The sequence below is a fragment of the Zootoca vivipara genome, chromosome 3, assembly GCF_963506605.1.
Source record: "Zootoca vivipara chromosome 3, rZooViv1.1, whole genome shotgun sequence".
NCBI lineage: Eukaryota > Metazoa > Chordata > Lepidosauria > Squamata > Lacertidae > Zootoca > Zootoca vivipara.
The window spans coordinates 68,315,163-68,331,637 of NC_083278.1; the positions used below are offsets into that span (position 1 = coordinate 68,315,163).

Consider the following 16,475-nt stretch of genomic DNA (forward strand, 5'->3'; position numbering starts at 1 on the left):
AGGGAATATTCTCTGCCCAAATCCCTTTTCACATTAAAAATGCTTATTGGACAATATGAGGCCCAGGCATACACACAACTTAGCATACCAATTAGTTTCAGCTTCCTGACATATGACAGCTTTCCAGTCTGACTTGGGTCCTAAACTTGTTGCCCAAATACTTGCCAGCGAGGATGACTAAAAGAACAATAACACAATGACTCCTGCCCTTTCATAAGATGAGACATGTTATGCACCAGTCCTCAGCTTGGATCAAGATCAAATTAACAAGCTGCACCACAGTCTCCAAGTCCCTGCCCAGCAGCAGGTCAGGTTGACACTACCTCGCTTTCGTAAATACTTTTTGGAAGATAAACGTAATCTGCAAACACAGTCCAAAAATCTGAACATAGACTTTTTCCTGCTAATGCTCCAAGACTTCAAAACTCCCAGAGCATTCATTCACACACCGTGCCTTAAAAGCTCCAGAAAGAGCTGTTACAGTAAGCTGTATCATTGATCAGGAGATTAATGGCAGATTGGCATAACAGGCTACCCAGGCTCCAAAAGCAGCTGTTACAGACCACTGACATGATAGACTGTGGATAACAGGCCACCCAGAGTCTATTTTCTTTCCTCACTATAAAATTTCAAGCCATGGCAGAGCCCTTCAAGGATGCGTTGAGGCATAGAGACACTGGAAACACTTCGGTGCACTTCCAAGTATCCTTTCAAGCTCCTTAGCCCAGCACTTTAAGTGATCTCAGTGACATGGAAGCCATTCTGATGGGTCATTTTCACATATTTACCCACAGTGTTAGGCTTTATTTGGGACATTACCTAAAGCTAGCCACTTAATTCGAAAGAGTCCCAGTGACATTAACAGAGTTACTGGCATATTTTACAAACCTCAGCCCTCTCAAGTTGAATATGCTAAGCCACTTTAAATAATGCCAAATTGGCATTTGCAAAACCACAGAGAAGGGAGGGACCAGGGCAGTGGAAGGACACTCCATTCCTCTGCCACTCCACTCTGACCCACGCCTTTCAAAGTACAGAGAAAAGGAGAAGGAAAGTCTTCTTACCACCTGTCACCTGACCTTCTGCTATGACTGATGCCTCTAAGCAGACAGCAGGCACTTTGACCAGACAGTGGAGATAACATACAGTCATGGTCAGGTGGTCAGGAAGCTTGATGGGGAGGTTTGGACGAGTTGGCTGTCCTGCAATGCTTTTTCAGGAGAGGTAGATCCTGTCCCCCTGATCTACCATATGGGCAGCCAAATCCACCAATAAGCACACAATCTTAATGTACAACATAAATTGAGACGTAACCTAAATTCAGGTGCTCATATGGCGGAAGAGCAGCATGTCATCCTCTCCACCATGTAGATCAGGCATCCCCAAACTGCGGCCCTCCAGATGTTTTGGCCTACAACTCCCATGATCCCTAGCTAACAGGACCAGTGGTCAGGGATGATGGGAATTGTAGTCCAAAACACCTGGAGGCCCGAAGTTTGGGGATGCCTGATGTAGATGATAGCATACATGCCAGGGCCTCCACACAAATGTCTAATTGCATCATTATCCTATTCACACCATTTCTCTACCTCAAAAAGAAACAAAAAAGGAATTGTGAGGCAGAGAGGGGGAAGTACAGCAATGAAACCCTGCAAGATGTTCCCGAAGAATCCTTATCTCATATGCTGTACCATCTGTTTAAGGAAGGGGCACATTGTTTCACAAAGGACCATAGCTCAGTGGTAGAGCACCTGCCTTGTATGCGGAACGTTGTAACACTCAAGTCTCCAGATAAGGCTGGGAAGACCCCTGCCTGAAATCCCGGAGAGCTATTTAAAGTCCATAGAAAATACTGAGCTAGATAGACCAATGGTGTGATATGGCTGCTTCCTATGTTCTGGCTCTGTTTTCTTTCTTAAAAGTGCTAGGAGTGTTTTAACTTTTAGAACTAAGCAGCTGGAGCTCTCAGATTGGCAGGCTGCCTTCTCTATGTACCATCACCCTTTTAAACACGTGCTATGTTATGAGCCTCTTAAATCAGATACACCCAGCAGCAGCCTCCAGGATTACCGAAGCACTTCCCAAGAACCAAGTTAAGAGACGGGATCAAGAGCACGTTTAGATAATAATGTCATTTGCATGAGCCCAGAAATCCAGAATGTAACATTTTCTGACTGATCTGAACCCTGTATCTAATATTTTCCCACTGAGACTGGATAAATCTCTTAGCCTGATATATTCTCCAGTGCATCACAGTGGGTTGATGAGTCCCCTGCGGTTGAATTACTGCAGAGTGATTCTCAGCAAGGTCATAGTTCTGTCTCTTTGCTCACCTTCTCAAAAGTGTGACTCTGTAAGAGACTCTTGATGATGCTTTCATGCCGATCACAACTTGACTAAGGAAAAGAGACTACTTAATTGCCTGGCTCTTTAAAAATGAGACAGTAATATCCATTCATTTCACAATCAGGAAGGCTCTGCTCCCTTACATGACAATGCCTTTTAAAAATATTTTCCCATTACAAGTTTCAGAGTTGAAAAATTAGTACAGTGATGGTTTCCCCCAATGAACAATGCATGTAATAATATCGAACCCTTGAGGAGGAAGTACATATCCATTAGGCAATAGCAAGAAGATTTTATTTGAATCTGTCTACAGGAGGTCTTGCTTTGAAGAAACATATAATTGGTCACGATACAAATCATAGAAGCTACTACAGGCAGACCTCATTTTATTGTGCTTTACAGATATTGCTCCTTGTGGGGCAGCCTGTCCCCCACCCCTCTTCTGGCCATGGGCGTAGAGATGGCTAGGGCTGGAACCCAGTTTTTCCTCTCCAGCCCCTGCAGCCAGGGGAGCTGGTTTAATAGACTATAGTATATTGTAAACCTAACTTTGGTACGTATTTTTTTTTTTGGGGGGGAGAGAAATTTATTGGTTCAGAACCGATCCTGCAATATCTCTGAGGTATGCTTGTATTTCCTAAGGTGGGGTGGGGGGAGCCACCTGATCATATGCAAGTTCTCTACTGGAAATGGGCAAATCTGTCAATTTTTGTTTGTCTCAGACTCATATTTCCAGCTTAAAATTCTCCACATTCTCAACTCTGTTGGTGTTTTTTTGGGGGTGTGTGTGTGCGCGCGCAGATGTGATCAGCATTTAGTGCAAATTTCTTCTGATAAACACCTTTCTACAGATTTTGCACACATTTTACCCCGGTATATGCAATTGTGTACAGATTACTTGGCTTGGCTGAAGAACTGCATTGGAAACATTAATCAAATTTCATATTTCAAAGGATGGCTGGGTTTTGGTTATCAATCAGATAACACAATTTTCCAACATTTGATTAAAAATACATATAAATATGTGCATTTTATGCAGAGAATGAATTCAAAGGTAGCAGCATTTCTAATGACTAAGTCTGCACTATACTATTTCATGAAACACCAAAATCCTGAGGTAAAACTCTAATCATGTTGTCTAAGATCGCAATCTAGATATTTATAGTGCCCCTCATCAATTTAAGTGCTCAACAAGATAATACAAAACCTACCATCATAATACCCAGTGAAAATCCTACAGGATAAAGGTATCACATGTTCAGAAGATTATAGCAATTGGATTCTGGTTATCAGAACACAGGCAAGGGTATTCCCAGGGCTGAGAAATACCCAGATGTATCTTGGCTTCTAATCATAGATTAAAGTTAGAATTACAGTTAGAATTACATGATATAATCAAGGATTATCTTGGAGCAGGTTTTCCTCCCAAGTAAAAACTAGAATGCTGCAGGAAAAGGTGCAGGCAAGCTATCTGGCTTCATTCTCCATATCAGCCAGGACTGCACCCTGGAAGAAAGTATTCATAAGTATTTTCTTTCCAGTGATGGATCAAAAACAACTTTTAAACCTTTTTAGAGTAGTTATAAATCCCACCAGCTATCATGATTTTTTCAAGAGCAGAATTTATTTTAAAATAAAAAAATTCCTTCAGTAGCACCTTAAAGACCAACTAAGTTTTTATTTTGGTATGAGCTTTCGTGTGCATGCACACTTCTTCAGATACCATGCACACGAAAGCTCATACCAAAATAAAAACTTAGTTGGTCTTTAAGGTGCTACTGAAGGAATTTTTTTATTTTACTTCGATCCAGACCAACACGGCTACCTACCTGTAACCAGAATTTATTTTGTCTGCTTTTAATTATGCATGGTGCCAGGCCACATTACAAATGAAAGTCAGTGTTGCAATGATCATAGATGAGACTATAAATGCACACATAATCCAAAGTGATGTAGCCTGATGATTACATCATAATATGAAGAGTTTAGTAATCCATCAAATTACGCACCAGCGGTTGTATATTTCCTGTAAGTAAAAGGCACCCTAGAGGCAAGAAGAAGTGATTATCCCAAAAATGTATTAGAACTTGACTTGAAACAACATGTGACATCAGTCATGCTTCAGCACATATAGGAGAGGTTTGGTTAGGAGATAAGATTATATCTTAACACTCTTGAAAACTTTGGGGATTGGTCTGGTCTACTGTGAAAATATTCAAATATTATCAAATGTTATGTCTCTGAACATGAATGTTAATACTCAGAAAGGAAAGAGAGTTAGTGTGTGAATAATGTCATCATGTTTATTTTAGCCCTCCTGTGGGGGAAAAAATTAACAACTGCAATCTAACACAGTTATACATTCATAAAAGGTAAAGGTACCCCTAACCATTAGGTCCAGTCGCGGACGACTCTGGGGTTGCGGCACTAATCTCGCTTTATTTGCCGAGAGAGCCAACAGCTTCCGGGTCATGTAGCCAGCATGACAAAGCCGCTTCTGGCGAACCAGAGCAGTGCACGGAAACGCCATTTACCTTCCCGCTGTAGTGGTACCTATTTATCTACTTGCACTTTGACGTGATTTTGAACTGCTAGGTGGGCAGGAGCTGGGACTGAGCAATGGGAACTCACCCCGTCGCAGGGATTCAAACCGCCGACCTTCTGATTGGCAAGCCCTAGGCTCTGTGGTTTAGACCACAGCGCCCCACGCGTTCCATACATTCATAAGCTTAAGAAAATAAATGGGAAAGGTGCATAGTTCAACTGTGGCCATTAGCTATAAAACTGGCAAGCACGCAATATGCATAATTCCATGAAAATGAAAATTAGTTTGCTACAACAGGGTAAATTTGATTTTTACCAAGGCAGCAACACTAGCAGTAGGGATATGTGAAATCCCCATGACAAATGTTGCTACTCTCACATTCTCTTAGCTTCCCTCCTAATTCCACAGGTGTTTTGGTCCAAGAAGATGCCTCCAAATGCATTTCAAATGTCACTTCGGGGGGCGGGGGAGGACTGGTGGTGCTGCAGCTAAAAATCAACGACAAGATACAAATGACAAGTCAAAACAGCAGCATTTATTTGGGGAAGAGCTGACTTTCCATCATGTTGTTGGGCTAGAAGGATCATTTATAGTATTTAGATGTTCAAAGAGGCATTTATCTTATTTTTCAAGGGTCATTTTCATGCCACAGCAGTGATGTGACGATTCGGAGGCAGGTTGTAGACATGTTATGAGAACACACATGGGAAAACTCCTACCTCAACAGAGTTAACTTCTATGTCACTTTTAAAATGTTGATGTTATTTTTTTTCTGAATTGACGACCTTCATCAATCATAGTTATGTTAAAAATATACAATCTGAGAAAATTTAGTATTTCTGTTTAATTTCTCGATGTGAGACGTTGCTTTTTGACAGTCATTACATTTTGACAGTCTCTTACCGCTACTTCTCCACTGCAGTTTCTTGACTGGCAAATACCAGCTATTCTGTTTGGAATCAGAACATCTTCCCAGCAAGATGGACCCTTAAAAAGAAAAGAGATATATATTTTTAAAAATATATCAGAAGAAAAGTTTCACTTACTCTGCTTTGGAATTTCCCCAAAGAGACAGGAAAAGCAATAACAACACTGTTTAAAACAAGAAATAACAAAAGGAAAGAGGAAACACTATAAAAATAAAAAGGTAACGAATCCAGAACATGCAGTGAAATGTACATTAAATATAAAAGCACATTACAAAAAGATATGGGATTCAAAACTACAGAAATGTGAAATTAAATGCATTCATGTTGAGTTAGTTCCCACTGCCATAAATCAAATACACTGATGCAAATACACTTTAGATACTGTTACTTCTGGTACAGCAGCTGCCAGGGCTCACCACACTGAACATATTTCACCTGAGATAAAAGATCTTAAGCAGTTTCCACTTTCTGGGCACAATGCAAAATGCTCAGTTCTGACCAATGAAGCGCAAAAGAGCCTGAGTCTGAGAGATCCAAAGAACATCTTTATCCCATGTGAACCTGCCTGCCCATTGAGATCTTCATCAGAGACCTCACTGCCGCTGGAGGTCAGGCAGGCAGAAATCTGGAACAGGGTCTTTTCTGTGGCAGCTCCTCAACTGCCGAATCTCCTCCATATTCACTTGGCACTATTTATTTTGTCTTTCAGGTGAGCAAGAAAAACAGCTGAATTTGCCCAGTGCTTCAGGAAGCTAAGATGAGAACCTTTCTCATCTTTGCCGCTGCTCTTATGTATGTTGTTTTGCTTGGAGGGAATTAGTTGCTTTATGAGATCTTGCTGTAAGACAGTTTTCACTGTTTCTAAGACAATTTAAGCACTTGTTCTGATGAAAATATGAGGCATGGATTTTTTTAAAAAAAAATAAAGAAAAAGGGGAAAGTGTATGCAAGATATATGAGCCACCAAATAGGAAGACCATCCGGGTGAAGGTTCCCCTATCAGACCCTTAGTAAATACATGGTGGTTAGATATGGGGCATTCACGCACTCACTGAAAATGAGGAGCATAATTTCTGAAGAGCGCTAATGGTCAATCTTTACTTTTTAAACATCTGAGAAAGAATTATCTGTGTGACTGCAACAATTCTATTCTAACAAAGCAGTTCTTAGAAGCGGAATCTATTTAAATGGTATTTTGCATAAAGCAAATGCAATAAATAAATGAGGATTGCAGAAGGAAAACTGAATAATTAAAGCCCAAGTTTAATGCATCCATATGCAAGTTGTAAACTATGGTAATGGTCTTTTTGCAAGTTTCCAAAGTTTTAGAAGGTTCACAGACTTAAGTGATATTTTGCTGAGACTTTGCAATTGACAAGGAAGAGGTTGGTATAGATTTTGTATTTAAAATTTGGTCACAATTTTACTTATTACTTTCAAATAATTTACTATTAAAATGTGAACAACTGAATACAGATGAGGGAAGAATTATTTATCTTGGTCAGGCTACATATGCTGCAAATATCCTTCAGGTGCCATGCTTCAACTTGAGGTTTCTAGCTCTGGGGAAGGTTTGTGTTTAGTCTAACTGTGAGTGTAAGCGATGGTCCCTTCTCCAGTAGCTTCTCAGATCTGCTAACCAAGTCCCTGAACTGCTATAGTGCACAGATGCTATGTGTAGGTGCCTCCTCAATCTTACAAAGTATCCCAGTCCCTGTGATAAGAGTGCTAAAACAATGCACAGGAACACATGCATGTGTAGGTAAAACACCACACAAAAGGAATATTGAGGCAACATACAATTACATTAATATTGCTGATATTTACCAGATTGTTTTCAATGAATCCGGGCACTTTTCAACTTCAATGGATTTTGTATGGGGACTGATTTGTAAATCCGGGGACTGTCCCCAGGAAACGGGGACGTCTGGTAACCTCAGATTAAATTATCTGTAGCACGGGTGTCAAACACAAGGCCCGGGGGCCAAATCCGGCCCGCCAGACCTCGTCATGTGGCCCGCCGAGCACCCCAGCCAGCGGGACCCAGCAGCGGGACCTTGCTGCTGAAGCGCCGCGCCGACAAAGCGCCGACAAACTTTGAATCCTCCTCCTCCTGCCACGGCTCGGTGCCTGGAAACGGCTGCTGCTGCTGCTGCTGCTGAAGCACAGACAAAGCACCCAGCAGCGCCGCGTGGAGGAGGAGGAGGATTCAAAGTGCTACAGAGCACTGCTGCGTCCCAGAGGCTCGGCACTCTCCGCACGGTGCTGCCGGGCACCGACCCGGCAAGCCGCCTCCTCCTCCTCTTGCCTCACCTCCTCCTCCTCCTGCTGCGGCTCAGCCTCATGAGCGTGCAACTCTGAGGCTTTACGCACTTCTCCTAAAACGGACACCCGCTGCCTCACGCTGCACGGGAAATGCTTTTTGCCCCTGGGTCCCTTCGCGCTCTTTTCTGGCGTTGAATCAAGGCGGAGACCCCCCTTCCCTTTCTTTCTTTCTCTCTCTCGTTCTTATTCTTTCTTTCCCTCTACTTCCTTCCTTCTTTATCTCTGTCTTCTCTCCCTCTTTCTTTTTCTTTCCTTCTTAATCCCTTCCTTATTTCCTACTCTTCTTTCTCTCCCCTCTTTCCTTCCTTCCTCTCTCCCTCCTGCTCCCTCTTTTCTTCCTTTCTTCCTCCCTCCCTCCCCTCCCCTCCCCTGCCTCTCCCTCTCCTCAGAAACATAGGATGCTGCTTTATACTTCTGGCCCTTAAACCCTGGAACCAGGAGAGTCAACCTCAGCCAGTCCCTTTGGTGAAGGGTGGTGGCTCACTGGCAGAACATCTGTCCTGCATGCAGAAGGACCCCAGCATCTCCAGGTACTAGTAGCTCTGCAAAGGTCCTGCATGAAACCCTAGCGAGCCTCCACCACCCAGTGCAGTTACCAAAAATCATTTTTCAATAAATTGTACAATAATTGTACATTTGAATATCTACTTGCCATTATTCTGACTATGTTTCTGCTTTCAGAGCTAGTTATTACTTACATTATTACAAAAAAAAGTAATAATTGAATGCAGTGACAATAATTTATGATAATAAAGAGTGGACACATAGTCCTACATATACTCCGGCCCTTTGAGGGTGACCAAACTGCTGATGCGGCCCCCCGATGAATTTGAGTTTGACACCCCTGATCTGTAGATTAGAACCAATCCTTAACTTGCCTGAGCAGCATGGTTGCTACTTCTATGTGATCACATCCCATGGTACTCTAATAATATTTGAAACAGGAAAACTGCATAGGAGCGGCATATTACACACACACACACACACACACACACACACACACACACACACACTCCACACCAATGCTACTGACCTTCAGATGGCATAGAGTGAGTGACCACACCCCAAGCCCCACCCACATGATTTCTGTATTTCAAACTTCATCAGAGCAGCACACGAGAACCTATCCTTATTGTTTATATGCTATGGCAGCTCAAGTATCTGTGCAAATAAAGGGGTAGGACTCTGGAATGTTTCTACAATTTCAGTGTGGATTGGTATGAGGGCATTCGATCTACTCAGGTCTTGGGTGATAAAGGAGTTGTCACCTGCTTCCAGATCCTTTTCCTCAATCTTTGCACTTTTACTCCAGATGCCACTTGCTCTCTAGGGCACTGTTTCCCAACCAGTGTGCCTCCAGATGTTTTGGGACTACAACTCCCATCATTCCTGACCACTGGTCTTGCTAGCTAGGGATGATGGGAGTTGTAGTCCCAAAACATCTGGAGGCACACTGGTTGGGAAACACTGCTCTAGGGGAACCAACCTCACCATTTCGAGAACCTCTGACAGAAGTTGCACTGTTTTAACTGCAGCTGAAATGGGGAAGTTTCAGCCACCACCCCCCTTTTTTAAAAAAAAACAGGTCGAAAAATGTACTAGAGAAATTCAGTAAACTGACAAATTAATCAGAAGATCAGAAACACAAGTCAGTGATTCATAAAATAATTTGAACCATTTGGAAGGTATGAAATTATTATAATGCTTCATTGCCCAAACCCAAAGAGCACTCACTAATGGTTCCTCATTATGCCGGGAAAAAGTGACAAGTGGGGTGCCGGAGAGTTCTGTTCTGGGCTTGTTGTTGTTCTACATCTTTATAAATGGCTTGGATGAAGGAATTGAGGGGGGAGTCATCAATTTTGCAGATGACACCAACAGTGTCAATAGTGTGGTGCAGCAGCAAAAAAAATAATGCTATTAGTTGGATGGCCATCTGTCACAGATGCTTTAGTTGAGATTCCTGCATTGCAGGGGCTTGGACTAGATGACCCTTGAGTCCCTTCCAACTCTAAGATTCTGTTATTCTATTCTAGGCCACATAGTGTACTGCTCAAATGAAGTAATATTGCCACTCTATTCTGCCTTGGTCAGACCACACCTGGAGTATTGTGTCCAGTTCTGGGCACCACAATTTAAGGAGGATATTGACAAGCTGGAACATGTGCCGAGGATCAATCAAGATGATGGAGAGTCTGGAGACAAAGTCTTATGAGAAATAGTTGAGGGATTTGGGTATGTTTAGTCTGGAAAGGAGGAGACATGATAACCATCTTCAAATATCTCAAGGGCAGTCACATGGAGGAGGGAATATGCTTGTTTTCTCCTGCTCTGGAGGCTTGTTCCAGAACCAAGGGATTCAAATTACAAGAAGCATCAAGAATAGCCTTCTGACAGTAAGAACTGTTTGACAGTGCAACAGAATCCCTTGGAAGGTTGTGGGCTCTCCTTCCTTGGGGGTTTTGAAGCAGAGGTTGGATGGCCATCTGTCATGGATGCTTTAGTTGAGATTCCTGCATAGTAGGGGGTTGGACAAGATGAACCCTGGGGTCCCTTCCAACTCTGCAATTCTATGGCTCCATGAGCTTGTGTATAATATCATCACATATATTAATTAAGATTACCCAGAAAATCCAGCACAGGTGCATTTAATTTTAAATGGGAGAAATTACAAAAAATAAGAGGATTTGTTAAAAGGATGATTTTTTAAAAATAGTAAGAAGGGTCAGGTCTGTTTAGCAGGGTTATTTAAAACCAATATAATACTCATCCATTTAGCGCTTCTGCGCATGCATGCAGGCTACAGATGCGCCAAACCCGGAAGTAACCCGTTCCGGGACTTCCGGGTTCGGCGCATCCGTAACCTGAAAAGACGCGACATGAAGCGGACGTATCATTGAGGTATGACTGTACAATTCCCCCATTTTCAAGCTCTATGTCTAGTATAGGAATAGCATAGGAATAGCATATTCAAAAACAGCCCATCTTTTTTCTGATACAATACTATTATAGGAGGCAAATTAGGTTTCCAATTTTTAATGTACAGTAGTCTTAACAGGTTTAATTTATCATCATCTGTTCAAACACCCTTTCCTAGGAAAAAACTTGCTGCGGCACAAATGGGGCTTTCAACAACCTAGAGTCAACCAATGGCCACATGATATGCTAACTGTTGTGTGATAGGAGATCTCATTTCAATTCAGAACATGGAAATGTATTTGAATAGCAACAGATATTATCATGTAAAGCTTCATTTATTTCACCAGCCCTTATGTCTTGATAATTGCTAATCCAACTGGACTACATTTATTAAATGAGATAAGACACACATTACATTTCAAGTGAATGCTTGGGTATTATCATAATGTAAACATGATTACTTTGCTCCCAAATTTGCTTGAATTTTTTGGGGAATGTATCCCTTCTAGTCTGCAAAACCCATCCTACAATGTCACAGGCTATTCTGGGGGGAGTGGAAGGACAGTGGAGGTGTGGAAGCAGAAGCAAGAAAAGACACCTCTGCCGATTTTTAACGCAGTGTCCATGGAGGTTGGTCATTAACATAATTTCATGCTACATTTAAATATTAAAAGAGATTTGCAAAACTGACGCTTGTGGATTGAAGTCTTATATTGTAATTGTTTTGCTTTACTCACAGCAAAAAATGGGGCCAGGTAAAACTTCCACTGCCACCTCAGAAATGCCAGTGGCATGAATTTTATATAAATAAGAAGGTAATTGCTAACCCAGCAGTCCCATATCTGAGATGTGATATGTCTGATAGAATATGTCTGATAGATAGGCCCATCTCAACACTAAAATGTGTATCATTGTCATGGTGTTCCCACAAAGGGAAGCCTGAAAGCAGAACTTTTGTAACAGGTTTTGAAATTTCCACAACTATTTCCAAGAGCATTTGCCCAGGTTTAAAAAAATTGCTATTTTATCTGGCTCAATAGTTTTGGAATGTTACTCCTCACAATTTGTGTCTTGATATTTATTGTTCATTTTAATTTTGTATAGATATTTGTTATGTTTATGCACACTACTTTGGCCACCTCATGAGAAGAGAAGAATCCTTGGAAAAGACCCTGATGTTGGGAAAGATTGAGGGCACTAGGAGAAGGGGACGTCAGAGGACAAGATGGTTGGACAGTGTTCTCGAAGCTACGAACATGAGTTTGACCAAACTGCGGGAGGCAGTGCAAGACAGGAGTGCCTGGCGTGCTATGGTCCATGGGGTCACGAAGTGTCGGACACGACTAAACGACTAAACAACAACAACAACATGCACACTACCCTGGAATCCATGTTTGGAGGAAGCTTTGATATTAAAAGTTTCTAGAGAAAGAAATTTTGGTTGGCATCAAATGAAGTAGTTTGACCTCTCTCTGCTCTCCCTGCATACATTCTCCAAATCTGATCCAAAAGGTTTGCAAGAAAACCCAGAATAAATTTAGGATAAGAAGTTCTGTTGCACTAATGCAGGCACCCCCAAACTTTGGCCCTCCAGATGTTTTGGACTACAATTCCCATCTTCCCCAACCACTGGTCCTGTTAGCTAGGGATCATGGGAGTTGTAGGCCAAAACATCTGGAGGGCCGCAGTTTGGGGATGCCTGCACTAATGGAACTACATCATTTGATACCACTCCTTATAAATAACATGAGGAGCAAAACTGGCATCAAGTCAGGTGGCAGAGGAACCAACCCTCATGGCAGGTTGCCAGGAACAGGTAAGACAAGGAAAAGTCCTTACCACTTGCTTTTTATTCAATATTTACAGAGAGAGGCTTGGGAATGCAGCATCTTGGGAAAATGGTGTTGTCCTGAGTAAATCTCCATCCCCCCTTCCCTCCTGCTTCCTCATTCTTGAACAGTACCACCCACTCTACGGTTGCCGCTTAGGGCCATCTGTCTCTGAGCTCTTTGCTCTCCTACTTTTAAGGCTCATCAGATTCTTGGAGATGGTGGGTCTGGAATGCTTTCTAGTGATAATGTGTCAGCCAGCTGCTCCGGCTCTGCCTCCTCCTCCTCTCCCATTATTTCCCAACTTTCCCCCCTCATCTTCCTCTGAGCTGTGCTGTTCCTTAAACCTCTGTTGTAATTCTGAACTGTCTTCTTGTTCTCTGGAAGGGTCAGGCTGGGGAAGTGGTCTCCACCATTCCTCCCCTGCCCAGTCCCTGACACATCAAGGCTTAGCATTGCCAGGCAACTGCTAAGGTCCCAGCAGGGCCCGCTCTTGAAGAGTGATCTCCAGAGTGAAGAGCATCTCCAGAGTGATGAAGTGAACGGATTCCAGCAACATTGGTTCACTCAAGAGTTCATTCAAGGGCTAATGTAAGAAAGCTCAGGCAACAGACTAAGTTGGATTTCAAATAGTCATATATTGGCTTAAGAAACTGAAATATGAGTGAACCTTCTGAATGTGCTGGAGCAAATAAATCAGGACTTCTTCAAGTAACTAAGTTTTAAAAGTTTTGGAACAAGCCAGAATATTGTGTAAACTACAAACCTTGTATAAATATTCTGGCTCATTCCAGAGCTATGAATTATTTAGTTTCCCAGTTTGGACAAAACAAGAAAATATGGTTAACAGAATACTTCCTGGTTTGCTGATTCATAGTGTGTTGAGATGTGATTGTCTAAAAATGGTCTCAGTGTGACTTGGAACTGTGTTTAATTGAACCTGGTTTCTCATCCCATTTCACCTTTGGGTTGCAAGTTGGATGGCAGGACGAGCAAAAATCACATCATTTATTCATGAATAATGGCTACCTTTGAAGCATTAATCTGTGTGCAAATGTTTATTTTGGTACAAACTATAAATTTTGCTACTCATCTGGAACAAAATACACAGAAACCTAAAATATTAATATTAATGATTTTTTGTATTGTTGTGTGAATTGGCTTAAGCAACAACAAAATACCCTTTTTACTAAAGATTCTCCAACCCTGAGGGAGTCCTCTAATCTCTCCCTGCATGTGAATTCTCAGTTTTGAGCACATTTTTACTTAAAGCACTCATAATAAGGCATATCTGCATATAAGCTCACCAAGACAACTTAATATACAAATCAAGGACTTTGATTTGCATTTCTGCTATTAAGAACAATAATTAGCAACCTTGTCTGCTAAATAACAATTTGTGCTGCGCCACCATGTAAATAATTTGTGCCACACTGAAATATACACAAGAGGTAATAAATCAAAGATGTAGGGAAAGTAGATCCCCACAGCCTCTGTATGAATATTCCCAAATAATTAAAACTGGTTTAAATATGGTAACTGATATGCATGGCTTTATCTAAAACATTTTTTGTGGAACTAACACTGTAAGACGCCAATACATAAATAAAATTAAAGTCCCTTCTAAATGAACATGCAGAGAAGCAGCAGCTAAGAAACAAAATGTCTATACCACACTCCTTAATTTCATTCATATATATATATATATATATATATATATATATATATATATATATATATATATAAAATGCTATATTGGTAAATATTAGTTGCACGCTACACATTAGGTTAAAATCCATCCTGACCCCCAAAATGGTCCAGTTCTGGAAAATGCTCTATCACAGCTCCTCGGATACTGCACTTTAAAACCGTAAAATCAAGATTTCACACAATACCTGAAGAAAACAGATTGCTACCTAGTCCATTTTTTATTTTGCACAAAATCAGCATCCATGGGTGGGGGACTAAATATTATCAAGTGTGCCAGAGAGAAGCAAAGAATCTGTGTATCAATTCAAAAAGAAAAATATGTATCCAACAAGAACTTTCATTAACATACTAAAACCATAAAACATATTAGCATACATATTTGCTATTTATAAAGTTTACCAATTACACCTGGAATATTTTACTGAAATATTATTTTAGAGGAAATACATACATATAAGGAATATAACACCCAATTCATCCAAGAAAATATTTTGATAGATTTGCTCCAGAGCTGCAGTCAAAGACCCATAGATTATATTTACTTTGAACGCATAAGACAAATTGTTTACCTATATAAGGGTAGGGGGCAGGAGAGGGTTCCAACTCTATCTTTTTTAAAAAAACAACAACAACAACAATTTATTAAGTTTTCCAAATAAACACATTAAAAACAATAAACAAAACAAACATTCAAAAACAAATACATCACATACATTTATCTTTTAACAATTCTTTCCAAATCTCTCATTCTACTCTATCTTTACTTTGTAATAGTTTTGTAAGGGTGGGGAGGGGGCATTAACATGGCCAAAAATCAATGACTGAGAGGAGGTTCCAAATCTTTTTCCCGCCTGTCATTTATTCCCTTGAAATGATTCTCCCAGCTCATGTGCATTTGCTTGGGTTTGTCTATTATTATTATTATTATTATTATTATTATTATTATATCCTCCTTAGCTGATTTCTCAAAGCAGAAGAAGCTTTTTTCAAGGGAGAATCTGTAGGTGAGAGGAGGTGAAAGTCCCTTCCAGCATAACAGGAAGGGATGTTGCGGGCTCCCACGTACCCTCCACGTGCTGGGGGGATGGTTGCCATCCCTCCAGCCATAGGCTGGGCCCCGGGCGCGTTGCTCCCCAGCGCGTCCAATCCGGACGTCCCGGGGGCATGGCTTGCTGCCTTTAAGCAGGCGCGCGGCCGGGGTTCAGTCTCTTTGCTCCTGCCCCCAGCTGCTGTGCTTTGCCTGCTTTGCGCTGCTTTACCTGCTTCTTCCTGCTTCGCCGCGATCGGCCAGCCTCCCACATTTCACCAAAGTGTCATATGATTATCTGTTTCTTTAGGGAACCTTAACCCCTGTATATTTGTGTAGTGTGTAGTGGCAGGAAACTTACTTTACTATGAGAGGTAACCTATTCCCAGTGGATTTTTTATTTTTTATTTAATTTTTTTTTACTTTGCCTTTCCTATGTGCTCATTACTAACTTGTTATCTGCTTCCTTGGAATCTGGGCTTAAAACACGCTCATGAGAAACACAAACAGATTTTGAGCCAAGGATGAGAGCAAGCAGCTAGCAAAAAAATATGAAGTCAGGTGAATTGTCTCTCATCTTGGATCAATGTCAATAGCTTTCAAGCTAAGGACTAATGATGACAAGGGGCAACTAAATACCTGAATCTTAATTCTAGGAGATACTAGCACCTAATTTCCTACACCAGCATTCATGCACATGCATCCTTTCAAATCAGAGTATCCACACCAGCCAAAATATTTTGTGATTTATAGCTGGGAAGAGAGAAGGAAGTCAACAACATACTATATTATTTAACTCTGTTGGAACACAGTGTGTGTGTGTGTGTGTGTGTGTGTGTGTGTGT

The 16,475-nt window shown here is 41.3% G+C and overlaps 1 protein-coding gene across 1 annotated transcript in view; it reads right to left on the reverse strand.

The window, feature by feature from the left end:
* PRKN (parkin RBR E3 ubiquitin protein ligase) overlaps positions 1–16,475 on the reverse strand; it is a 611,971-nt gene that overhangs the window by 304,120 nt on the left and 291,376 nt on the right. Inside the window, exon 5 of the mRNA XM_035108599.2 lies at positions 5,795–5,878. Coding sequence (XP_034964490.1) covers positions 5,795–5,878 — 84 coding nt within the window. The remainder of the gene's footprint in view (positions 1–5,794; positions 5,879–16,475) is intronic.